We start from the raw sequence: 27184 nt of genomic DNA on the forward strand, positions 1-27184 counted from the left end.
TTCATTTTGCTGAACTTCAGACCGCAAATTTAAACTTAAGCCTTTCCTTTAGTCAGGCTCTATGTACTTGTACTGCCTTCCAGCTTAGTATACTCAGCACTCCGTACAGGGTGCTGGATACAATGAATGTATTTGCTCTACCCATACATGCATCCAGTTTTATTTTTTTAATGCTACTGCTACAGTACCAAACAGTCTGAACACAGCAAGCATTACGCATTTGGTAGTATTGGGCTATTAGTCTCAACATTACATATTCCGCCTGTGCTGAAGTAGCTTATGAACAAACAGACTTCCCAGGAAGTGACAGACACTTTTACTGCTGAAGTTCTCATACTGCTGCACTAAGTCAGCAGCAGCTCTAGTGTTTCTGTGACCAAGATCAGCACTTCATTAGAACATAATACTCTTTGGCATTAACCATACTTTTTGTTAGAAGTTACCTACATATAAAATACTCCTGATTCAAGTTACACACTAACCTAAGGGGATCTATATTTAAGACCAAATAATTTCACCGGTATCAAGTTCTTATTTCTTCCTATCTGTTCATGTACATCAAATGAATTTTTTCAAGGATTTCTCTAACCTGTCTCCCCCCATGTGCCCAAAGGAGATGCCAGCTTTGTTCCTGAAGCCATTAGAGCCCTCCACAACACAGATTCAAACAAGAAATCCTAGACCTCATTCACATTGTGAGTCAGTTAAAAAGCAGCTTCTTCACAGCTTTAAGGTTATGGTGCTAACCTTTCTCTCTCGGCTGTAGCAGTGTCCACTTTAGAAATCTTAGGTAACGAAGAGGAATTATCTGGTGTTCTGGAGTCCATGTCTCTGGAACTGTCCAAACAGCTTCCACCTGAAGAAGTCCTTTTGCCCTGAAGCCCACTAGCATTTTGACTACTACCTGGCATGCTTTGCTGAAACAACAACAACAACAAAATAATGAAGTCTTCAAGTAAGTATTAAAGCAAAAAAAAAAAAAATATTGCCAGAAGAGCCCCATTTTTATTATATACCTTCTTTCTTTTCTGTAAGGTTTCTGCAGGCAAAAAATGGTGGAGGTGCTTTCTCTTCACATGAGCTGCCTCAATCTTCATACCTTCCTTTAGCACATTGAGGTAGTTAGCCTGGCTGTAAACTAACAGGAAATTTAGTGTTGTAGCTTAGTGGGAATGTTTGCATTGGGTATTTGTCAAAGTTACATATGGTTTCTTTAGAAACAGCAAGCCTTGAAGTCTGCCCAGCCCAAACAAAGAACAAGAAGTTGTCTCAAGATGAATGTGACCCAAGATGCCCTTTTCACATCCAGTACAGACCAGGTACGTAACAGCTATTTTAAGTTCAAATAAATGCATTTATGTGCTCAGTTACAGCTGTGGTTTGCTAGTCATGCACCTCACCTCTGAGCTGATTTTAACCTGAAAGAGACATACTCCTTTAACCCTCAGTCTTCTGGTTGAAAATAGATCTAGATGACTTTCTGAATCAACCCAATTGTGCTCAGCTGATGAGAGAACAGACACCTTACTCAAGATTCAGACTAATTTTTTTTATTTGATATTTACAGTGGCGATTGTGCGTTTTTTTCCTAACAGTTCTGTAACACCATATAACTTTTCAGTAATTTAGGTGTTAAAACTCTACCTGTCCAAGACAGACTGGATTTGAGGGACATCTGACTTATCAGAACCACTACAATTTAAACCAGTTCTTCTCAACTGCCTGCAAACAACCTTTCGTGCAACTAAAAAAACGCTATAGTAGCACAGCAGTTTTTACAGAATTAAGGCACATTTAGAGAAGTTTAACAAGCCTGTCGTGAGCATAGCTGGAAAGTCAGCTTACTAGCATACAGAGTGGGAATCAAAGTAAGGACATGCAACCAAAACAAAAAGGCTTACAACAAGTCTTTCTACAGGAGGCCTAGAAGTGAAATAAAAGCACAAATATGAACATTCACACCAGTAGGAACAGTTGCTTCAAAGTAAATTCAATAATGTTTTTATGGAAAAGTGGGATAAAGTTCATTTATCAAAAGCCTTCCGAACTGTGAGCCTTTACACTCTTGAGCCCATCAACCTTGCCCTGTAAAAAACATTCTCTCAAAGTCAAGGCACGTGAGAAAAGCTTTCTTGCACATAACTACTGGTCACTCCCACATTTGCCAAAGGATATCCACGCCTCTCAAGAAATACCTTTTCTGGTCAATCGCTCTGGATTCAAACCCTATATCTGAAACATACTGTAGGCTGTGCTTCACTAAACTGAGAGCACACAGCTATGCCAATCAAGTTTGCGCACAGAAATACAGGATTTAACATTAGTTCTAGCCTCTCAGCAGTACACAAACCTTGTTGACATGATTTACATTTGCCACAACATTCAAAACACAGTGCCACTGGATGTAACGTACAAGACAAGCAGCAGTTCGGGTAACAGTGCAAGTCTGAGGAAGTCACCCCACCTGGCTTGAAACTCAGACAAGAGTTTTGATGCCTTTTTTCTCTGCTTTTTCCCATATCCCAAAGCATGAGCTAAAAAGAAGGTCCGCTTTTACTGCACTTACTCATGTTGTCTGAGCAACACAACACACAGCTCACGCTGCTACCATGGAGAAATGTTTGACTGATGAAGAGTTTAAAGGAGTCCACTGTTTAGAACTTTTTGTCCAAACACACTTGTCACTTCAGAAGAGTAACCCAATTTCCTCAGTTTGTCATTATGATAGCAAGGCATGAGCCTCACAGCACACATGCACTTCTGAAAGGCACAAGAGCAGTCAGCTTGGGAAGAAGTAAACGGACTGTGGAAAAGACCTATACTTTCAAACGACTGCTCACCCCCAAACCCCTTTATCTAGCATTATCTAACATATCTAGCATTATCTAACAACGCTTGCGATATTACTTTATTTCTGCATCTATCAAAAGGAATAAAGTAAGATGAACATGGAGCTTGACATGCAAGACTGCATGTCACTACAATGTGACCACTCCCTGCCTTTCAAAGTTCTGGGATGGTATCATACACAAACTGTTATTTTGGAAACAATACTGTCAACAGGCATTAACAACTTATTTTAGAGCCTGATACAGTTAATTCCCACTTTCAAAGCTCAGCAACTGACAACTGCTTTTGACAAGTGTAGCTACACCCACTAAACGGACGTCTCTCTCCTGGCTTCACATCTGACTGTCCACTTCAGGAATCGCAGTTCCTTTCTGATCGTTTACTATGATCTGCAGAACTGTTATTTCACATATGGGCTATGGTATATAGGACTGTAGTACACACTTGTGTTTCAAGGTGGACTTACATTGCCAAAGTGTCAAAATAGTATGTTTTTAAGGCTAATCTTCTACGTGTCACGCTCTCCAGAAATACCTAATAGCTAATACCAGAAGGAAGCACAATTCACTTTGCGAAGCACCTTGCACTAGAATCAAAAAATGAAACCCTACGAGACCAGAGCAAAATAGAGGCTTACCTGTATCGTTGAATGACTGTATAACGTACGTTAAATCAACGTTAGCGCTTTCTGCATTCTCCACTTTCCTAAACACGATTCCAAGAAACCACATTGACACATATCCACTCCTAAAAAGACAGATTCACAAATCTATCATTTATGCACAGATGCCAGTTATTTGGACGCTAGTATCTACTCTCAAGAAGGGATTAAGCAAAACAGTTTAGTTGTACGCAGCAGCTAAAGATTGGAGTCAGACCATACTCCAGTTCTCCGAGAACTCCTCCCTCAAGTTCTCCCGTCTTTAAAAAGATCCTACACGCTCAGAACCTTGCCTGTCAGACCTCGTACCTACAAAACAGTAGGTACGTAACTGAACACCTCTCACAGGTAAGCTGAGGTGAAGGAATACGAACAAGGTACAATACATCGGCCAAACTCTATTTCAGAAAAGTAATGAAACTCACTGTTTACAAAGTTCTCGGCTGCCAGGGAAAGACTGTGGCTTTACATGTGCAATAGATATGAATTCATTCCTCTCCAAGTTTCCAACCAGCACACGAATTTTAGATTCCACAAGGCCAATCCTGATAAGAACAACAGACATTTACTCATTTTTGACTGTATCCAGCACAGTAGTTATATGCCTTTTTATAATACAATGCTAATGCAAAAATGCTAACCAGTCAGTAAGTAGTAAGATTCATTCAGCGGAGCAGATACTAGATATTTGTATCACACACATTGCAGTTGGAGATGTTTCCAGTGACATTGGAGCTTTAAAGTTTCCAAAGACAGAGGCAGTAAGTACGTTTAACTTGTACTCTTAACAGGTCAGACACAACACTTCAACATATAACCTATGATGAAAATATCAACAAGAAGCAGATTCCCAGCACCTCTGGCTGCATTCTGAAGTGCAGCAAAACTCCTTTTTACCCCAAAGATCGAGGAGAAGAACAGTTTAGAAAAGGCTCAAGCACAACTCTTCCATCACACCTGAGTAAAGATGCAATTCTTCCTGCAGATTGATCTGTGAAAAGAGTCTACCCTTTTCCAGGCAAACTGAAAAATATAGTTCCTTTAATAAACAAATGATCTAGTCAACACAGTCTCATCAGAAACTTACCCAAGAAATGTATCATGACCACAAAGGCTATTCTTTTAAATGAAGTACTGGCATTTTACCCTTCTACCTAAAACACTGCTACCCTTGAACGCAGTCAGAACTCTGTACGTTCTTCACAAGTATCTTAGGCTGATGAACAACACAGATGTGCCATCTATTCCCAAATCCGTTCAAGAGTTGGTGAACTAAACTTGTTCTTACAGCAAAGGGAAGCAAGTTGGTCTTCTGCTTTTCATTTTCCCAGATGCAAAACTAAGCCCCGTTTGCTGCCGTTTCTGTCACGGCAAAAACATCAGCTTTTACTGCAGCCAGAACTTTCCTCATCTTTATTGTGAGATACAATCAGCTTTCTTCACTTAAAACATTTCACATTAAAAACTATTTGGCTCTAAGCCCTCTGCCCATAACTCCTTGTTGTATACCTAACTGCGACTGACATCAAGCTGTAGCTGACACGATTTTTAAGTGAACAAATTAAAAAGTTCAGGTAAGAGGTATTACCTACTAGAGCTATTTTTAAACAGGAAAGAAGATGATTTAATTCTTGCGCTACCTCTGAAAGACATTTGCCTTAAAGCAAAGCGCAAGCCAAACTTTGGAGTATAACCAAGGTGCCCTCAGAACAGGGGTCTGGTACACATCTATTCTGCTTGCTTACTTGAGCAAGGCAGGCAAAGCACTCATTTCTTCAGAATAAGAACACCACACACATTACAGTACCTTAACTCCTCACCGTTTCCCCTTATTTCAAGACTCACAGTTAGTCAGCCCATTCACACAGGCTCAACAAGTTACTATTGGCATGTCTCCCTGGAGACAGTGACAAATATCATGTCAGAAGCAGTCATTTTCTCTAACCACAACTGAAGTGGTTCTCACATTACATGTCACAAAGTAGACCAGCACTCCTGCAATTTACCTATCCACTACCAAGCGTGCCGAGATGATCATTTCCAGCACTAAACACAAGATGCCTGAGCACACTACTAGATTAAAACTTGGTAAACACTATTTATCAGCATTCAGGTACTCTGTGCAGATGGTCAGGTTTCACCCCAATTAAACAGCCTTGTTTCACTTCACTGGAGAACAGTAGGCTCTGGAACAGGCTGACTACGTAACCAGAGCAACTTAGCATTGAGTGCAATCTAGTCCGAAATTAAATACTACATCCAGTAAAAAAGCTATGAAACCAAGTCTTCTAAGGCTCTACAGCAGTCACCTTCAAAGTGTCGGGGGGGATGTACCCCAGGGGGTGCACAAGACAATCCGCTGTGTTTGGGAAGAAAAGATTAGAACTTCAGTAATGTGTACGTAACTTGTAAAGAAGTAGATATAGACTGCAACTATGTGTTCAAAAATTATATTTTTTTTTTTTTTTTTGCCCACGGAGTGCACAAAAGTTTGGAGACCACTGCTCTCTAAGTCAGTAAAAGATCAAGCTCTCCAGTGTCCACTACACATCTGATGACATCAAGTAATCCCCATATATTTCAGTCTCTGCAACAAGGAACATCTTCCTAACTGAAGAAGCCTTGGGTAAGTAGTCTCCTTAGACTCCTGGCATCTGCTTCTCCAGATGACACAGAGCATACGCACACTAACCCTCTTTGTTCCTTCTCATCATGACTTAGGTCTTTAGGTTAACTTCTTAAACAGCAAGATAACTTATGTTAACTTCCCGTCACAAGAAAGCTTTTAGTTTTGCTGAGGAACTGTCTACTTAACTCCATACTGTACTCCATGCCTAGCTGCACAGTCGAATACTTCATTTTTGTGAACTGTATTAACCAAATGAAGCACAACACTGAATTGAGCGTCAATGATGTATTGAACCCACACCCAAAGCAAGACTTACCACTCTAAGTGATGCTCTTTAGTAGAGGCACTAGCAGTCAGCACAATATAATGTCTAGAAGAGAAGAAAAATTAACATCCTAGCTCAGGACTTGATATTCCTTCAAAGAAAACCAAAAACTGCCTTAAGTGTATAGAAAATGACTTCCAGACAAGACACACTATACCCTGCAGGCAGCACAGTATTAACTGAAGAAAAACTGATTACAACCTTCAGAATTGCATTCTGCTGCATTCTAAGTATCAGAGCTGATTTTTTTTAATAAAAACAGTGTCAGTGGCAAAACACAAACAGTTTTTCTACTTTCCCTATACTTATCCTTACCAAAATTCCTATGACTACCTCCAGTTTCTGAAAAACAAACATATCAATGCCCTCTTGTACTTAGACTGCAAGCTAAAACTCACTATGCTAACCAGTACGGAAATCATTTCAAGTTCAGGTAACAGATTTCATACATACTTGTATTTCTGAAAGAAGTTCAGTGGTTCAAAGAGCTTTGACCAGTCTGATTTTCCTTGGAGAATCTCATTTGTAACTGCAAGACCTACAATTAAGGTTGAAAACCTTACTACCATTTTGTTTTTAAGACTAGCAGAGCGTGATAGAAACTTTATAAGATAAAGGTTTTGAATAGTAATTGACAGATCAAAAAGCAGGAAATTCCCTTGACACAATACACGCCTACTACAACAGTTCATTGTAAAACTGGTCCCTTGTTGCCTGCAACAGGTATACTTCCCAGAGAACTCTTCTGCCTAAAAGGGCACAACACCGCACGGAATAGAAACAAGTCAGGTAATGTGGTTTCATATAGCAAGAATTATACCTTTTAAGCAGTTAATAAGCATGGAAAGAACTTTACCGTGTTTGAACTCCTCTGCCATTACCGCTCGCGTTGATGTTGATACGTTGTATGTAGAGTTCTGCTGCGGATAGGCTGGGGTGATGATAGGCATTACGTGGTATCGGTCTGATGGGTTCACCTATGATGTTAGAACAATTGTGCTCAGCACCAGCAGCTTAGCTTAGAAGAAAGTTTAAAGGCTTCCAAATTCCACGTCTACATACCCTAGGGTCCCATACTGGTAAATTAAGATTGCTCTCTTCCTGTTGCTTCAGCAATACAGGTTTTGGCCACTCCCTATACAAGAAAAGCCAGGAACTGACTGTCCATTTAAAACTCTGCCATGTAATTCAGGGTAGGACTGAACGTTGTTGGTCTAAATCTTACATAAAGAACCACCTCGGAAAGTGTTACTGCTTTACGCAAATCAACAGAGTCATAAATAGCTCTTACCATTCTGAAAAAACCAAGAAGAACTTGTTCACCAGAGTAGAAGCCAAAGCGTTTGGATAGAGTTGACACGTTCTCGCTACTAGCACAGCACAGGAAACCCCACCAAGAAATCCCAGCGCGTTGGAGTAAATGCCACGTCCTACAATGCATGCATTGTCGTTAGCCTGTAGTCTTTCCATACCCAAGTATAGTCCTTCAAATTTACAGCACCACCTTCACAATCTATAGAATACCTAGTACACTTCAGCCTCCAAGTCAGTTATTTTTGCAGTGCAACGAGGCCAAAACTGTTGGTCCTTACAGCGATGAGAAAAAGAATCGTTACCACACCACTTCCCAAAATACTGCTACTCTGAAATTTGCCTGCACTGCTACAGCTACTGCTTCACTCCAACTTCCCTTAAGAAGAAGGTTCTGCCATTCTTCTAGCACTTGCTCTAGTCACATGCGCAAACGGTATTTTCTTATTCCTTATCTATCAAGCTCTTACACTTCACTGGGCATTTTTATCCTTTCTAGTCAGGTTCCTGGTAAGCAATGCAGCACCTTGTCTTGTAGGCACTCCCCTCATCTCCCCACTCTACCCCCGTTAAAAAACCCCCCAGACTCTACCCCACGGACAGCCCTTGAATCTAAACTGAAAAACAGGTTTTGAACTAAAACCTGTTATTGAAACAGCTATCCAAAGCTGAAGGACTTCTAGTGCTATTGTTTTTTCAGCATGAGGTGCCTCTGAAAAGTTTCAAGATCCCAAACAGTCACATTACTCACGTTTTGCCCACAGTTTAATTGCACGGAGCGTGAGACGGAAGTTCTCTTTATTTGGCACGAGGTGCAGTATTTCATCAGTAACTCTGCAGCCTGTAAGAAAAACAGTTGAAGTACAGAACTCCCTAGTAACAGGTACAACTCAGTTCTGTGCTATACTGGATCAATAGCTTACAGTTTATCCTGCAAGTCTATGAAAACAAGTTTGCATTACTTGCTTTGCATTACCTTAAAAATTAGAGGTTACACATAACATTCAGTATCACCTCAGGTAACTGGTGCCCTCAACAGCTTTTTCATACTTTAGACTACAGCCAACAATTTTCAATAAGGCCCTTCTACAGGATTCCGAAAGCTAGGTTTCTTTCAACAGCCAGGAACAATTCAACCAGTCACTGTTAAAACAGTGAGCAACTTCGGCTTCAGGTATTTTAAATATCCTTTTTTTTTTTTTTTTTTTTTTTTTTTTTTTTTAAATGAACTACCACACATTCTTCTCTATCAAGTGCTCTACCTATTCAGCTGAAGCCGTTTCTGTGGCAAACTGGAACAACACACACCCCCCAATCAAAGAAACATGAAACACAGGTCTACCTAAACACACAACTTGAAACAGCTAAATTTAAGCCCACTCGCCACCTCCTCAGATCTCAAGTATACAGGGGATCTGTTTCTGCATCCTGTACAGAAACTTGGGGTGTGTAACGTGCATTCCCTACCAATTTTAGCAACATTTTCTTGTTAAAGATGTGCAAATATGCTTACCATTTAAGCTCCGTATACATCTTATATCCAGGCTTCTGAGACACGAGTTGTCTCTGAGATCAAGATTATCAGCAACAGTTGGCACAGACAGTCTTGCAAACACGAGATCAATCTCAAGAGGAAAAAAGTGCCAACCGTTAGAATGCCGCGCAGTTTGCAAACAGCACACTGGTGGGCGACAGTTAGTCAAGTCTAAAAAGAGTGGTTAACATTTGTATTTAGAATTAGGTGACTACAGATACATCTCCCAAGAGATTTATTTGCCAGAAGACTCAATGCAATTTCTAGAAGTTCCCAATTTTATTTACAAAACCTTCACTGCATCACCCCTTTCTTTTTAAGCTAGGGAAAGGAAGAGGGCATTTTAAGTTGGAAAAGATTACTCTAGACTTAGAGTTTCAATTAAAAGGGCACTTAAAATTATTCACAGAATTAAGACTTAAGTTCAGTCACCTCAACTATACTTCAGCAAAGGAGAGAGCATTTTCTTTAGGCAGTAAGCCCTTTTGATCCTCAAGTATCTGGTTTTTAGTACAGCCTGGGGCAAGAAGATTATCCTGTGAAAGTCCGTACCAGATAAAGGCCACAAAAAGGTCATTGAATAAATGCCTTTGTGATAGTGATACCAAGCAGTAACTTGCTTAGATACTACAGCATGCAGGTCTTGATTCATTGTGTAAGATGTATTCAAGATAGCTGGATTCCTGCAGCTGACAAACCTAGGCGGGAGTACTTTTACTTTCCATTTTCCAGATTGTTTGTCCCATGACCACTTCATTTTGGATTTGCAGCAAAACATTTAGTCTGCTCACATGATTCGTACAGTGAACTACACTGTACACATCCCTCTGTAGATACCTAGCTTGGCAGAGCTAAGAAGACTTAGCAAGGACACCACCTCTGCTCCCACTCTGCACGATTCTAGCGATAAATGCTATTCAAGCAGGCTACCCTGGTCTACAGCACAAGTCAAGAAAAAGATGTCCCTGATGTTCCCATGCCTGCTAGGCTCCCTAGGGGCTTATTTTCCTATAAGCTCCCGTTCTACTGCAATGTCGTCTCCTGGGATAGGTGGCGGTCCAAAATAGCACAGTCACAGCTCCCTGGAAAAGTTATCCTACTCCAAAGCAACAAAAAATTTACTGACTTAAAGGAAAAAAAAAAAAAAGAAAAAAAAAGAAATGCTTACCTCAACGCCGTCAAACTCAAACTTGACAACTGGTACATATGCATCTTCAACTGCCTGGAAAGGAGAGGATAACTGTGTAAGAAAACATGGTTTGCTACTTTAATGTTTCTCCTAAACTACAATCAAATGCAGAATTTACACTGCTAACTACTCAGTATAAAGACTGAGTTGCTTCCAAACCAAAAGAATTCTTCATAGGCTGCACGCAGTATAGCACTAAGACGGTACAATACTAGCTTTAACAAGTTATTTAGCCAAGAGATTCAGAGGCTGATCACGTACTGTAATGAACAAACAGTGCGCAATGAGCCATCAGTATCAGAGGTTGTAAGGTACTTACCTTGGTGGTGAGGAAGAAAAGCAAGAGATTTCTGTAGCTATCTTACTACTGGTTAACATCCAGAGAAATCAAGAAAATTCTGTCCGCGTTTGACAGCGTGCGCTAGCCTCCTGTATTTTCAGTTTCTACCATGCCTGAGATGCTATCAGCTACCTTATGGGACAGTTTTCAATTTTGTAGACCACTCGTCAGAACTGTGCCACAGCCCACTGCGTCTGTCGTCGGTCATCTAAACAAAGGCTCATTAGCTATGCATAATGAAGTCTTTCAAAATGTCTGCACAAGGAAGACCAGGCTGAGAGAAACACTTCTCAGGAGTTTGGTCCTATACGCAAGGTACACAACATATGCACCGGAGGGTCATTTTACAAGGCAGTTTTGTATATTCACAGCACAGCTCCTATTGACTTTATGTAAAGCTGACCGTGCGTCTCTTCTACAAAGTCTCAGGCTGAGTAGCCAGAGAAGAACAGGACCAGAGAAGAAGGAATGAGAGGTCCTAAAGTACACCCAGAGGAACACCACGGCCAAGGTACTGACAGAAACCTTTCTGCATCACATTCAGCTTCCTTAGCTCTCAGGCTGCCCCTTCCTCTACCTGCATGCAGTTACCTTCTTGCCGAGCCCCTTACTACAGCTCAGATGAAAGCAAGGCTCCTAGGGACAACCTTGCTTTTTGATACTATAGCCCACTCATTCCCAAACCACGGGTAGGGGAGAAGTGAACCACAGAGATTCTTATCGGATGTACAGTCATTGGGGAAGGGATCCAACAGCTTGACTTCAACACTTTCATGCTGCATAGACAGTATTTTACAAGGGGCTCAGAAACAAGTCCCTTTTTAGTTTTGGTTTGTAAGACAATCCCTACCAACAGGAGTCTTTAACATGAATATTCTTATTGTAGGAGTTGCACAATCTGTCAAGGAGAGAGCTTGCTTACTCTTAGCTTTCTTATTTCCTCCTGACGTTTTAGTTTTTCAAAGAACGACTGAAAGAAATCCGATCTTTCTACATGTCTAGGAGCAACACAAGCCACATCTATGTCAGCACCTGCAAAGAGATGCCATTTCTTCTGTTACTCTTGGAAGACACTTTCAAACATTACAACTATGACCAGACAACAAAAGTTTACCTTTAGTGTGTACTCCAAGCCTGTAAGAACCAAACGTAAATATTTTGCCACCAACTTTTGCTACTGCTGAAGGGGGAAGATTCTGTGGGTAGAAGAGAAAGAGTTTTCTGGGGAATATAAGATACACGGTGACCTACGTGCAAGTTTAACTAGCATATAAGTTACTTAAGACTACAACAGCCTCCATAAACAATGTCTTCTCCCTCCCATACTGAGTTGTTAGTCTAATAGACTGATACTGTTTTTCTGAAGGGAGTGCTTGCAACTCACAAACAACAACAACAACAACAACAAAGATGAGTAATGTAGCAGTCGTTTCATCAATTTAAACAAATTAAGACCTATTATCCGTCTTCCCTGCAGCAGACCCACATAAATTAACACCATCTAAGAGCCATACCAAAGGCAAGCCTAGAGTAACAATTTCAAACTAGATTGAGTGCTGTAGGCTGTCTGGGGCAAGTTTACTGCCCAGTTACCATCTATCTCCCCCCACAATGTGTTGTTTCAGCTTTGTTAACTGCTACAAGTCAACTGATAGAGCCGCTTCACTAATTTATTCAGTGCCCCAAGGACTTGAAGGTCTTCCTCTGAAGTATCTTTTCTACATTATTTCAATGGCACTTACTACACATCTCCTTGATACTTACGAAGGAAGTTAAAAGTTGAACTTTAGCATAAATGCTAGTAGTATCGCCTTTAGAAGAAACAAAAAGGCTTCAGCTGTTTTGATAAGAACCTATCAAAAAACCTTACCTTGCTCTCACCAAGTTCTGAAATCCATTCTTTGACCAAGTTATTCAGTCTACCAAGAACGACCAGCCTGTAAAGAAAACTCACGTTAAGTTTGCCCTTAAAAAACCCCCAGGACATTAACAAATTTTACACTCTTGTTATACCTGTGATTCAGTTCTTCCTCATCTTCAAATACCCCCAATGCTTTCATCGCTTCAAGCAGCTTCTGAGTATGAATGGAATCTATATCCTTAGGAGGAGCCAAGCTAATTGCAGAAGTAATTCCATAGTGCCTTGGAGGCTGCTTCTGCAGCCTAGGAGTACTGGGGGAGAAAATAAAATACTGAAGACTCCACAAAAGAAAAAAACAAAAAACAACAAAACAACCACCACCACCTTACTGCAAAACACCCTTCCACTTACAGGTTTCCAAATCAGCTTCTGCTCTTTTGCCCAGCATTAACACAAATGAGGGAAAAAAGGTCCTGCTTATGGTTTTTAGATAACTTGACCTAACTTAGAAGCCACAACTGCTTTTTTAAAAAACACTTGTGGATATAAGGAAAGATCCAAGTGGCTACCATCTTAAGACAGCTTATTTGCATTGCGCTAGACAGTTAGAACTGATCGCCAGGAAATGAAAAGGTTTGAAATCCACTAAGGGTGACACTACATACAGCAGAAGTTTTGGACACATTTCAGTTTCATATCAGTTTTGATTTAAGGATACCCCATCAGTTTACTGCTAACATTAAACAAGACAATTTAACACTGGCTTCTTTTAAATGTATTTGCTGTGCTTCTAGTGATTCTGGAAGGACATGATAATTGGTTGTAGAGGAAGGGCATGTAACGAAGTGGTCTGTTAAACACAGTTGTTGCAGTAAGTTAAGTATTACCTTGTTTTTGTTTATGGAAGAGTATGAATGAAAACATCAACCAATCTGCAGCTAATGTTGCTAGGAAAGCCTTGTGCTCTTAACACAGTGTTCAGTTTTTATAGTTCAGAGGCTTAGCTGTACATACATCTAAATCCAAGAGATGCATGTCAGCATGTAGAGCAGCACAACTTAAGCTCTGTTTGTAGAAGGTGCTCAAATCTGGTTTAGCTAGCTCACTGCCCCAGTGCGGCAACTGAATTAAGCGCTCAAGCTATCTGTAAAAGTTTCCGTTTATTTCACTAAAAGATGAAACTTATATATGTTTCAACAAAGATCTAGAAAGAACTAATGGCATACAGCCAATACTACTAACACAGGAGCGCATATCTGGCTCAGCTAGGATGTTTGCCAGTCCTCAGAACAGTTAAAGATAAAAACATTCAATACACATACTCGTGACTGCCTTCAGCCACATCTTCCCAGGCATACACAAGGCCATCCTCCAACCTGACCTTGTAAAACTAGTTCTTCAAAGGCTTGGCAATCATGCAGCACAACAAATTCTAACGGTTCACTCTTGAAAACAAATGCCAGGTGTTCCAAGCCGCTCCCACACCCAGTTAGGCTGAGCAGGACACCAGGCACCTGGGTTTGGAGGCCCACAAGGTTACTGCCCCTGGAACTCCAGTCACAGCAAGGCATCATTTTCGCCTCCAATCCTCCGCTTGCCCTGCATGTTTAGACTTACTTGCAGTCAGAAGCAGCACAGGACTGACATGGCAGGACAACATTAAATTCAAAGCAGCATGAGCATTTTTATTTTTGACACCATAGAACCCTTGCTTTAGAAAGGGAAAAATGGAGAACAAAAAAACACCCTACTTTGCATTAACCAGCTGAAACCAGGAGAGAGAAACGAGTGGGACAGGAGGTAAGAACTGTACTTCATGGATCAAGGGTCTCTACAGAAACACTAGTAGCAAAAGGGGGAGACACATTAAAAAGTCTCTACAACTCATCATGCTTGTCAGAGTCCATATCCAGACCCTAAGGCTAAAGGGATTAATTATGCCATTATTCCAAACAGATATTTTCCTACTTCACAAATGGACAACTTCAAACATTAGCTGGGTTAGTCAAGAGACGCTTAGAACTATTTAAGGTATCTGACCCATTTTGGCTGAAATGGGATTAGGAAATGCTCAAAGGACAGCTTCAATACTTGATTTAAAAAAGACAGCTTATTACAACTCCTTATTTCTAATTGTTGCCTTTACTCTTCCATTGAGGGAAGATGATTTCTCTCAGGGTAGCTTTATCCAATTACAGACACCGCTTTTAGTCATCTAGTGGGTTCCCTCCACCACCCTTCTCTATGAGCTCATTTTTCAAACTTTTTTCTATGTGTTTTCCAAAAAGCTGGGGAGGGGTATTAGGACTGTAGTCCTATCAACTAGTCTCCCCAGTCAGAACGGCTGTTTACTTACAAGTGTAACTAGGCCTTGACCTAATTTGCCTTGCCTGGTTTACAGGCATTGTCAACTTTCACTTCATAAATAAAAATATTCCTAATGAGTATTTTCCTTCTTATGATACCATTTTCATAACAAATACAGAAGGAAAGCCTATGTTTAGTTGCTGTGCATTACATCTAAATTAAAACACCTACAGCAGCAACTTCCTACATGCTTTACATATTACTTGCAGTGTACAACTTGCACTTCAGAAAGTTTGCACAACACAAGAATAGGTTTTAGACTTTGCTAGCATCCAAGATCTTTCCAGTCTACAGAAGGCCACCATCTAGCTGCCTTTCATTGCTCCATTCTTCCTACAGAGCCTATAATTAGAGACTGACACAAAGGACAATATCAATGAGATATATCTGATATTATGAAGAGCAAAGTCTTGTAGTCAGTAGTAGATATTTTTCAGTTGCTTACATGTATTACTGAAAATTTGATCTCACACCTTAAAAGTTGAGGAAAACGGCACTTGGAAAGTTTTGAGAGAGTGGCTTATGCCCAATAGGATTTGTTCCCGTTTTGGAGTAAAAAAAAAAAATTAAAAAAAAATCTTACTTCTCTCTCTTAACTGTACCAGACTACCAGCCATATACAAAGAAGAGATCTTAAGAGAGAAAGCAGCATACATGGCATACTACCTATTCATCCATCAGCCTTCTGTCTAAACGAGAAGCCTGCGGCAGTTTAATATTTTGCCAACTCTTGCTGATTTGTCCACCACAGTGAACAGCTCCAACATATTTCCATTCCGATAGATCCTAATTTTATATAAGAAGTTAAACTGTCTTGTTGCAGGTTTTGTCACTTATTTATAGCTTCACAAAGCTGCTAGCCATTTCTCCTGCACACTCTGAGAGACAACGAATAAGTTTACACTGTTACAGTTCAGGGAGTTGCCTTCAGCCATCAGGGCAGCGTATGAGCCTTCACTATGAATGCATTTCTCTGACTCATGAGGTCGGCTTGCCTCCAGCCAGGTGGAAATTTATCACTCCAGTCTCTTCTACCCTCACCACCTGGGAGGAGGAATGACTGGAAATCAGCTAAAAATTGATAGCGGAAACCAAACCAAAAACCCCAAACAACAAACCAACCAAACCCAACCAACCAAGAACCCCCCCCAAATCCTGTGACCTTCACTGAAGTAACACCAGTTACACCTCCCATTCCTACCGCACATACCCACGCTAAGAAAAAAAAAGCCTGCAGACACCTGCTGGCAAGTTAAAGCACCTTGTTCCTGACGCCGGCATTCAGAGAAAGCCACTTTTTTTTCCCGCCTGGGAGCCGGGTCGGCAGCCCGACAGCAGCGGCCGGCCGAGCCGTTTCTAGGTTACGGCGGCAACACAACGCCGAGACCGGCACCGAAAACCTTACCCTACAAAAACCAGGGGCTCCGACAACCGGGGCTGAGCCCCGCAGAGCCTCTGAGCCCCGCCTCCACGCAGAAAAGGTTTATCGTTTATTTTCAGGAAAAGTTTTCCCTGACGGGAGGCAGGTTCCTCCCAAGCCCCGCTCCGGGACCCGCAGCCTCTCGCCCCGCCAGGGGCCCCTCAGGGGGCTGCGGCGGGAAACAGCCCCTCAGGGAGACGCGAGGGAAGGAGGGGGCCGCCGCCTCACCCGCACGTCTCCTTCATGGCGCACCCAACTCGGCGCACTGCCCAACCCGTAGCTGCCGCCCAACGCCTGGCGCCCCTTCTAGCCGGCGCGCCGCCACCGCCTCCTTCCCGACGGCCACTGCGGCGCTCAGCCAATGGGGCGGGAGGAGGGCACCCGGTGGGGTGGGGCTTCGCGGGGAGGCCGGGGCCTCGCCGGCCCGGCCGCTCGTCGCCCCCTGGCGGCTGTTGGCGGCGCGCGGCTGAGGCGGTTCCACCCACACCCCCCCCCTCCTCACCGGGGACCGACCGGCCCGCCCTCCCGTGACAGGCGGGGGACAGGGTCGGTCACGAAACGGGCTGAGTGAGACGCAGCCGTACCGGGCGCGGATACTCCCCGTGGCCCAAACCGGGAGGTGCACAAGCTGCTCTTCTCCTCGCAGGAGGGAGGAGGTGGGCAGGTGAGGCAGGGACGCCGCGGTGGCTGCCGGCTGAGGAGGCGGCGGAGCGGAGGGGGATCCCCCTGAGGGGAGGCTGTGCGTGGAGGGGACGGCTGCCTCCCGCCGCCGGCCGGGGGAGGAGCGGGGCGGGGGTGTGGGGGGAGCGTATCTTACCTTCAGGAGGTCTCGAAGATGCGTCTCGACATTTCTGCCACCCGCCGTCCCGCTCGGAAGCTGCGGGAAACTCTCCTCGGTCGGCCGCTGCCCTACCGGGACCTTTGCGGGGGGGGGGGGGGGTAAGGCGCTGACAGACCCCTGCAGCGGGGACAGCCGAGCTGCCCACGGGGAGGGACCGGCGCGCCACCCGAAAGGGGGTCCCGCCACCACACCTTTCCCTCTTAAAGCTCAGGGACGTTCCCATTCCCATGGCACCTCCCTGACACCCCCTTTCCGAGAGAGGAGAGGTCAAAAGACAGAAATCGCTCTTGGGTTGGTTTATTCTTATCCGGTAAGTGCTGCAGAGCAAGCTAAGTGCCGCTTGACTGAAGCCGGTATCGGGAGGATTTAACGCACATTGTTATGAGTACTCACCATAACTTATTGCCATATATCATTTTTGGCCGACACAGTCTATTACAAGCTGGGTATTAAAGCAACCAAAATACCCTGAAGCTATTCTGCATCGTGGCATTTAGACGACAATTCCCCACTCACATTCGAGCCTGCAAAGAGTTGAAAGTAAAACCGTAATGTTTTTGTAAAGTTGAATAAACCTTTGGGAAAAAAGTTTGCTTCCCAACTGCCTTGATGTCTTGCCGTGTCAGAGCCTTTCTCTGAGATTAGCACATGCATCAGTTCTCTACTTTTCTGGGTTGTCTGTGCTGCAAGATAAAATGTGTTTTACTTCAACATGATACTTTCAAGAAACACAAACTCAACATTTATCCTGAAGTTTCAACAAGCTAACAAAACAAACGTTTGGGGTTCTGACACAAAGGTACTTTTAGCAGGACAGCCTTATCTACCCTATTTAAGTAACATCATGCTATGGAGAGTTAAAAATGACTTTGAGTATTTTCATGGCAGTGCTTGTGCTAACATTTCAAAGTCTTTGAAAATCAGATGCTTCTACAAGAAGTTGCACTGGTAAAGTAAAAAAAAGTTTTCAGGCAAATTTCTTGAGAGTTTTTTTTAACCTCTGGTTATGCCCTTTTTATTCTTGAAGTTTATCATGGTTTTCTTTAACATTTTATCATCCTCACAACACTACTGTGGTCCTAGAATCAGGAAAGCTGTTGTTTGTACGCTGCTTCCTGTTCTTTTCTCTCAGGTTGATACCACTTATTTTGTGTGAGGAAAACACCTGCCTTTATTTTTTCTGACTTTAGATGGCTAATTAGCCAATGGTTTTTTTTTAACTGTTTCTGCTGCGTGCTTTAGTATCGCAATCAGACGTGATGGAAGGTTTTTACTGGAGAGGTGATACCTTTCTTCAAATCACCTGCAACATTTAGGAAAAAATAACCAGGTCTTCAAGCACAGTAGTTTTTCCTCAGGTGCAATTCTAGTGTTAAATGGAAATTAAGACTTAACTTGATGGCTTCAAGCACATAAACTATTAAAGAGAAAAGGTAGTGAGGGCCTGAGAAACACAAGATGTTAGTGATGGTTTAAGTGAGATGGTCAGATTGGGAGTTCTTATAGCAGTTAGAGCTCAAATAAAGAAATAGTTTACTTTTTCTGGAAAAGGGACGGTTATGAAGTGCTATGAGAGTAATAGTTCAATAGCATTACTGTTATTTTGCTCGAGTTTATGAATTTTAGTTTCTAGTATTTTCTTTTGAAGTTACTTCAAGGGTAGAACTGAGGAGACCCCCTAGGTTGGCTACTCTGTGAGTAATACTTTTTTTTTTTTAATAGAAAACAAGGTTCTCTTGTTGTTTGCTAGCTATTTATGTAAAATTCTTTCTAACATGTAACTGTTCCATTGTACCTACAGAGTTTCCACAATATTATTTGTAGCAGTGGCTAAAAGATACTACGTATTAGAATGCATAGAATTTGCGGAGAGTTTGTTTCGAGATAGTGCTTTCCTCTGCTGCGTGCATTATATTAACTTTAAAATGCTTGTGTAGTGCCTGGGTTATAGAAATGTCTGATAACCAATTAAATATTGTTAGTTGGGGCTCTTTTTTTGGTGTGTTTATGTGTTATCCAGATAGCATGTTGGAAAAAGTGAAATCTATTTTCTTAAAGTGATACCAGGGGGTGGTGGGGTGGTGGTGGTGTTTTGGGGTTGTTTGTTTTGTTTTTTAAATTGTTGGTTTGTTCTAAAGGAGTAAATATTCTCTGTAGCATAAACAAGGTGATATCTGAGTACTTTTAGTCTCTTAGAGGGTATTACTGATTTTACAGAGGTGTGCTTTATAAATATAAATAAATAGGCTGTGTGTTTTTGTATGTTATAGGCTGTATATCTTGTGTTTTAATTTTATCTGTAAAGTTAATGGTAGTATTGATGTGTTTTAGAAACCACTTCTGGGAGACCATGTGTTTGATAGACTTCTAAAATTCAACAGCCTAATGCTGATTCTTGGCTAAAAGAAGCTATGTCCTTACTGTAGATCTTGCTGTTGTTTGTTACCCCTTTTCCATCCTGGTCTATTCAGCTGTTGCCCCTGTATTCCATAGGGTATCTTTGCTTGTAAATGCCTGTCCCTTTTCAGTAGAAGGTGGCAATCTTGTCCTTGTTTCCCCTTACAAACTGTTCTTGTCTATTCAAAGTGGGCTGACTCGCTTTTTGCTCAGTGCACAATTCTTGTAAGTCGTTTAGGCTAATTTTTACATTTAAGTATTTGTTGTGTCAATTTTTGGCTAGATAAGTCAGTTCAAGTGTCTGATCCTGTAGCTACATGGTCAGAAATATTGACCTCAGGGAAGGAGAAAGAACATACTGTGAGGAGAGAGGAAGATGAGGTGGTTTCTTTCAATATCCCCAAGCTAAATCCTGTACACGATACAGGTAAGATCCTTCTCACTTACTTAAACTATCCTCTCATAGAGTAGTTTCGTGGCAATTTAAACTGGTCTAACCCAGGCTGATGTGATTTTTCTTCTCTCTCCCAAAGAGTCTGTGCTGAATTGGTGTTGAGCTAGATCTGCTTCCTGACTGTCAGAGTATGTGTAGGCTCCTGAACACTACTGTTGATGCAAGGGAGAAGCAGACCCACAAACATAGGTGTGGAAGTGGAGAGGTGGGATGGTAGCAGTCTGGATTTAGATTGGTTTACAGTGTACCCAAAGACTTACGTCCTTTTCCAGTGTATCAGTTGATTTAAGAAAAGTTATAATGTCTCTCTACAATTCCTCTGCTTTCATTCTCCTTCTGCAATTCTGTGCACTGTGAAATGTATACAGCTAGGTGTGCCTATCTGCCTGTTGTATTTGTGCTTGTACACAAGCACACCTGTAAATGCGTAGAAGAATGTGAATTCGCATGAAGTACTTAGCATTCCTATATTAGCAAGATAGCTTGGGGGTGTGTGTTCTTATGGGGGAGAATACAACTATTAGCTTTATAGGATCAACTCTTATCCATAGAGGGATGCACATTAATATTACCACGGTCAAATATTTTCATGATGCATGTGTCGCAAGCTGAACTCTCTGCGTCTTAGGGGTATGTGGAAGATTATATGCTCAGATCTGTGCTTTAACACATGTACCATATATCTGCTGACCTTCTGGCACTGTTGCTTGTCTATGTTTGTTTGGAGATAGTTCTTTTACTAAGTGGGATATTTCTGAGGGGCTGATATTTATGAGGGAATGTGTAGCTGGAGTCATATGACAATGGTAACGATAAGCAATGTGCCTATGTGAATGGAAAAGGTGTAATATTTTACTGTTGTTTTCTTAGTTTTGTAGCTTTCTCAGATGAATTATGTGTTGCAATCCATAAAAAATACATCTTTGTCCAGAAAGATTTTTATTGTATTTTATTTGGAAAAGTGTTTCATGACTCTTTAATTACATTTTAGTGTTCTAACATTTTAATGATTAAAGAAGAGTGAAACTTTAAACAGATTTTTTTGAAGGCAGTTTTGGAGGAACTTTAGGTATATGCATGAAAAGATATGTACCAACTAGTGCACCTGAACCTTTCTGCTTCAACATACAAAATCTGACTGAAAGGTGAAACTCCTACAGAGAAAATATTTGTGTGATATTAAAATACTATCTGCAGAACAGAGAAAAATTTATCGGAAAAAGATTTTATTCAGTCTTTGGATTTTCTTACAAATGTGGAGGATCTTATCTGTGTAATGTACCTTATTTCACTAGAGAAAGATTTTTGTCACAATAATTTGTATATATACATTTAGGCTCTGATGAATATCAGCTAAAAATAACATGAAATTCAATTCTGGAAAGCTGCATTTTGTAATAAATGTTCTTAAGATTTACTAATCTATCACATTATGTGGCAAGATATATGGTAAGAGATAACAGTGAACAGTAGAAGATAGGGTTGCTGAAGACACATTTTGGATAGATTTAAACAAGTGGCGGCTGAAGGTTTTTTAGTTGTTTGTTGTGTTTTTGCCTTTTTCCTTTATTTTTGAATTTCATCAATTTACTTAAGGGACATAATTCTACGAAATGTTGGTACTGGTAATCTAACAAGCTACTCAGAATTGTAAATGTGTAAACCATTCATATTTTAAGTCAGTCCTAACTGTTGCCACTGAAACACTAGGCTTGCCTTGGAGGGCATGACTTTGGGACTGTGTTAATACACTGCTGTATGTCTTTCTAGGCTGGCTTGCTGCTAATGGCTATTAGCTCCTCACACTGAGTTATAGTGGATTTCTAGTTTAACTACAATCACTTGGTAGGATTTCAATTTGCCACTGTATGTTGAACCAGCAAAACTGTACTCTGCTTTCCCAGGGAAGTCTTGAATGCTTGTGCCCCTTAATGTGAAATTAGTTACAGCTCTTCACCTGCTCAACAACAAAAGACTATACATAAACTTGCACTGGCTTGTAGGGCAGGTGCAATGTCATCAGGAGATGGACGGGTCACTCCCTTGTTTCACTTCAAATTGAAGCTAAGATTAATTATGGTGTTACCAGCTTCTAGAACAGATTAGTTAATGGGAACTAACTGTGAGCTTACTGAAGCAGCACTAATCTTGCTGCTTGCAATGAAGTGTCTGTCTTTGATCAGCTCATTCTTTCTCAGCGGGCCAAAAAATAGCCACAGGATATGAGTGCTTAGTTTACAATCATGTTAATTTTGCTTTAGGTTTGTCTTTAGCTGTTGGAGATTAATGAATCAAAATGGTGTTTAAATTTACAACCAGTTCTCCTCTAATCACTTGGCAGTATTATTTCTAGCTGTTTTCTACTCTCTCTGAGCCAATCATCTACAGGACTCCGCTCTTCTGCCATGTGATAGTGGGGTGCGGCCTTAAATGTCTAGGAACTAGCAAGGTGATGGCAGAGGGTGTTGAGGATTTTTTTTGCTTTTCCAACTGTTTCCTGTGCTGTGTATCTGTTCCAGCTGTGTCCAAATCCACCATTTGCCTTTCTTCTTCACTTGTTTTTGCCCATACAACAATCTTCTCTGACCTTAGAAGAAGAGCCCCTTTTGATTCCACCAGCATGCATCGGACATAACAACTGTATGATGGGGATATTCATATATGTGGAAGTGCAGACAGGACCTTTGATGCTTGACAGCTAAGCACAAGCAAAGGGTCTGCTTAACAAGGTCTACATATGCTAGCATTTGGATAAGCAGCTGTCATGTGGAATCATAGTTTTTTTCAGTTTCTTGGGGTTTCACTGTAAGGGGAAAACTAAGGTGGTGAGTTTGAGTGTCCTTCTGAAGTGTTTGCATCTCCTGTAGACAACCTAGATGTTTTGGTTCTGTAAAGATTTGATTTGAACTCTGGTACCCTCCAAAGGTATTATGCACATAAAATTCTTTGCTATCGCTATTTACCTTTAAAGTGTTTCCTTTCAGGGAGGAAAGCTGAGTGGGAAGTGTGCTTGTTCTAGAGAAATAATCTTAAATTACGAGAACAGTGATGTCTGCTAGCGAACACCTGAAGAAGGGAAAAAAAATCTAATGTAGTAGGTGTTGGTTCAGAAAGTCTCTTGGGTCAGAAACAGTTGCCAGGCAGGTATTGTCCAAATTTAATGGGATATCCCTCTTGCAGTTTTTCTTTTTTTTTTTTCTTTACCATACTATCTTCATTTTACAGGTAATATTTATTTTATAGGAGTGCTGAAGAGGTGTAACTTCTTAATGTTTTTTAAAAAAATGTTTTCTCTGACCTGAATGGAAGTTTCTACAGATGAATGTGCTGTATTTTTGTTTATGAATAGCTTTACATAGAGAGCAGAAACATTTATTTTTTCTTTTGATAGAGGAAGCGAACAAACCTGTTTAATCTTTGCATTGTTCTTTACTTTTGTTTTGGGTGGGGACCCAAGTCCATGGGCAGCTGATGTTGTGTAGCACTGGTATTTGTTCTAGTTCTATTATAGTTTGAACGTGGCTGTGAGACTGGTTTTGGGCATTAAAGCCTGATGCTAATACCCCTGATGCACTATCTCTTATCATGTTGAGGAGTCTTCTTTGTCATGAATTCATTAGTTTCATGCAGAGATCGTATATAATTCTGATTGCTGCTTGCAGGGAAACTTTAAAGAGAGGAATGGATACCGATAATTACTGAAACACCTCAATTCTGTGTGAGAATTGGGAGAAATTTTCATATCCATTAACCTTGTAGTAAGACCTTGCTGAAGTTTCTTTTTCTCACCTTTTTACGTGATAGCATTATGCTCGACTTGATGCAGAAACTTAGCATCTGTCCTGTTTTCAAAAACCAGTCAATTTGATTGTAAACTTGAGTCCATAGCAGGGAACTCTCAGCTGGCTAGCTTCATCTAGCTGGTTTCCTGTGCTTGAGGAGGCAGAGGTTCACCTCTGCAGCTGGAGAAAACTGGCAAAGCTCTAGGGAGGTTGTGTAGGTATGTGTCTTTTTAACCAGGCCTTAATATGGCCCATTGTTTGAAGGGAAAAAAACAATATAAGCAAATAATAAATAATTCTGCTCTAATGTAAAGCATAAGTAAATAATATTGATCCTTTCAATAATTGCTCCCTTGGCACCAATGTGGATTGGCGGTGCATCCAAATGTGTATAATCTTTTGGTGGAGTTGTGCTCCTGTGGAGACCCACTGTCTCATGGTGTTTACCAAGGAAAATGCTGTTTATTCTGCTGTTTTTTGTTCACAGTATCTATTTTCCCATAGTGTGTGTGTTCCCATATTCCTTATACTGAAATGGGGAGGGAGAAAACAAAAGGTAAAGACAATCTCCTGGTGTTCTCGGTATGCTTGCTTCCATTCTGGGCTTCCCCTTTGATATGTGTATATTTGTGGTATTTTTCCTGGGTAATTATGAAGGGGCAACTCACAGGGGTTACATGAACCATGTTACAGAATGATGAAGGGAATGAGAGCTTTGAAAAACAGTGTGACATAAAGATTGTTTTGGCTTTTCTACTGTATTTATGTCTCCAAATTAGAGGAAAAAAAACTAACTAAGGCCTACTACCATGTTCTTCTGAAGTAAAAATATAATTTAGAATAGTTGGAGAGGAGCTGGACAAGAGGAGTACAGACATAGCTACCGCTCATCATCTTTTAGAGGGTTTTGTGGTTTTGTCACCTGTACCCAGCCTGGTGCATTGTTCACAGGGCTTCTTCATTGTAGTTGATAAAATAAACTGTTGTGGTGAGTTGACCCTGTCTGAATGCCAGAGTCCCATGAAAGCTGCTCTATCACACCCCTTCCTCAGCTGGACAAAGATGGGGGGGGAAGCTTGTGGGTTAAGATATGGATAAGGAAAGATCATTCACCAATTACTGTCACTGGCAAAACAGACTTGACTTGGGGGGGGGCGGGGGGGATTAATTTATTACCAGTGAAATCAGAATAGGATAATGATAAATAAAACCCAATCTTAAAAACACCTTCCTCCCACCCCTCCCTTCTTGTTGGGCTTAACTTTACTCCTGATTTCCTCTACCTCCTCCCCCTCAGAGGTGCAGGGGAATGGGGATTGTGGTCGGTTCATCCCATATTGTTTCTGCTGCTCCTTGCTCCTCAGAGGGAGGACTCCTCATGCTCTTCCCCTGCTCAGTGTGGGTCCCCTGCAGGGTCACAAGTCCTGCCAGCAAAGCTGCTCCAGTGTGGGCTCATCTCTCCACAGGGCCACAGGTCTGGCCAGGAGCCTGCTCTAGCATGGGCTTCCCACGGGGTCACAGCCTCCTTTGGACATCCACCTGCTCCAGTGTGGGGTCCTCCATGGGCTGCAGGGCAACAGCCTGCCTCATCATGGTCTTCACCGTGGGCTGCAGGGGAATCTCTGCTCCAGTGCCTGGAGCACTTCCTTCCCCTCCTCCTTCATGTTCTCTTGCATATTCTCACTCCTCTCTCTGGCTCTAGTTGTGCAGCTTTTTTTACCCCCTTCATAAATATGTTATCCCAGAGGCGCTACCATCATCACTGATGGGCCTGGCCTTGGCCAGCAGTGGGTCCATCTTGGAGCCAGCTGGCATTGGCCCTATCAGACGTGGGGGAAGCTTCTAGCAGCCTCTGACAAAAGCCACCCCTGTACCCCACCCCAGCTACCAAAACCTTGCCATGCAAACCCAATACAATGTTTCTGTCTGAACAGTTGTCTAATGGTGTGCGAGGTAAGCATGGAAGTAATGCTGACTTTCTCAAACAAGTCTTTTTTTAAATTCTAACTGAAAAGAGAAGATGAAGCAAAGGAGAATGACATGTAATGGGCTGAAAAATTTGGAAAAGGTAAGAGGAGCATGACAGAACAAAGTTATTACAATTATGTAGTCTAGGTGAGTATCCTTTAGGACTTCTTGCATATCTGTGTTTGTACACGTGGATATGCATATCCTATCACTTTTGCCTTGATGACTGGCAAACAAAAGTATGGGACAGAATCAACACCACATACAAATATGAAAGTGCTTCCAATTATGTTAAAATTTTTCTAACACATGTATTGCGTATTCTCTCAGCTATAGGTAAAAATTGAGTGAGAGAATAGAAAGCGAGAGCAAGAGACTGACAAAAATGAACAGTGGAAAAGATGAGTTTAATGTTTGTGACAATTGCTTGTAAATAAGGCAGTTCCAGGGCTGCCTTCAGGAATATAGTGCCTGGGATTGGTGTTCTAGTGTGTGTGTGTAAACTCTGAACCATTCTGAGCTCCTGAATACAGGGTTCATTCTTGGGTATATCAAGTCTGCTAAATGCAAAGGGTTTCCAGGTGGTATAAATGTAACTTATTCCTGTTTTAAGTTTTCTTTGTGCTGTAAGAAAAGAAGAAAATGGCAATTGTGCAAATAAGCCCGCAGTCTATGCGAGCTTGCAAATTCTTACTGTATATCTAGCAGTCACATTTACGTCTTTATTGTACTTCCATCCACTTGGTTCCTCTTAAATAATGTATATTTGGTTTTTTTTCTATTAACAAATTTCATTTTAGTCTGAAAGATTTTCCTTTTATTATATTGCTGCAAACAGCAAGCAAGAGGGAGGTGTTCACAGGGAATATTGCTGTGAAGATTTCAGATGTACTGTGTTATTGTTTTCTGATATTATTGAAAATTGATTCAGTAGGAATTTGTTGCCAGATAAGTTTTCCATCTTTGAAGCACTCTGTTTTCCCTGAGGAGCTCTTACTTAACTGATGATAACTAGATATGGTGACCCCTTTTGAGGATGGCTCATCTCATTCTTCAAAGAGAAGTCTCTAGGTGTTCTTTGCTATTTTGTACAGGAATGTTTAATTATTTCAGATTCTTAGGAAACAATACTAATTTGTGCAAGGTTGCTTTTGATTATGCTCTCATCTGCCAAACTTCAGGAATGTTTCACCCTAGTGCGAAAAAAATCATACTTTAATGCTTAGCTTTACATGATTTGCTGTATCACCAGTGC

General features: G+C 41.4%; 2 protein-coding genes across 8 annotated transcripts in view; one reads left to right on the forward strand and one right to left on the reverse strand.

Moving 5' to 3' along the window:
• PAPOLG (poly(A) polymerase gamma) overlaps positions 1–16828 on the reverse strand; it is a 32933-nt gene extending 16105 nt beyond the window's left edge. For 4 of the 6 annotated variants that reach the window (XM_041125469.1, XM_041125467.1, XM_030023231.2 and 1 more), the window contains exons 1-17: positions 16716–16828; positions 12853–13011; positions 12710–12776; positions 11954–12035; positions 11762–11871; positions 10479–10532; positions 9290–9401; positions 8528–8617; positions 7757–7895; positions 7528–7600; positions 7322–7442; positions 6919–7003; positions 6457–6510; positions 3937–4056; positions 3488–3597; positions 1017–1138; positions 748–917 (exon numbers count right to left, since the gene is read on the reverse strand). In XM_041125469.1, coding sequence (XP_040981403.1) covers positions 748–917; positions 1017–1138; positions 3488–3597; positions 3937–4056; positions 6457–6510; positions 6919–7003; positions 7322–7442; positions 7528–7600; positions 7757–7895; positions 8528–8617; positions 9290–9401; positions 10479–10532; positions 11762–11871; positions 11954–12035; positions 12710–12776; positions 12853–13011; positions 16716–16732 — 1685 coding nt within the window. In that variant the 5' untranslated portion in view covers positions 16733–16828. Of the gene's footprint in view, positions 1–747; positions 918–1016; positions 1139–3487; positions 3598–3936; positions 4057–6456; positions 6511–6918; positions 7004–7321; positions 7443–7527; positions 7601–7756; positions 7896–8527; positions 8618–9289; positions 9402–10478; positions 10533–11761; positions 11872–11953; positions 12036–12709; positions 12777–12852; positions 13012–16715 lie in introns of those variants that run through there. The other 2 variants (XM_041125468.1, XM_030023233.1) reach the window with 2 other exon arrangements.
• Positions 16829–17008: 180 nt separating this feature from the next.
• BCL11A (BAF chromatin remodeling complex subunit BCL11A) overlaps positions 17009–27184 on the forward strand; it is a 159922-nt gene continuing 149746 nt past the window's right edge. Inside the window, exon 1 of one of the 2 annotated variants that reach the window (XM_030022186.2) lies at positions 17009–17151. The gene's annotated coding sequence lies outside the window, so the exon portion shown is untranslated. The remainder of the gene's footprint in view (positions 17152–27184) is intronic. The other variant, XM_030022182.2, reaches the window with a different exon arrangement.

This window comes from Aquila chrysaetos, chromosome 8 (genome assembly GCF_900496995.4).
Source record: "Aquila chrysaetos chrysaetos chromosome 8, bAquChr1.4, whole genome shotgun sequence".
NCBI classification, from domain to species: Eukaryota; Metazoa; Chordata; class Aves; order Accipitriformes; family Accipitridae; genus Aquila; species Aquila chrysaetos.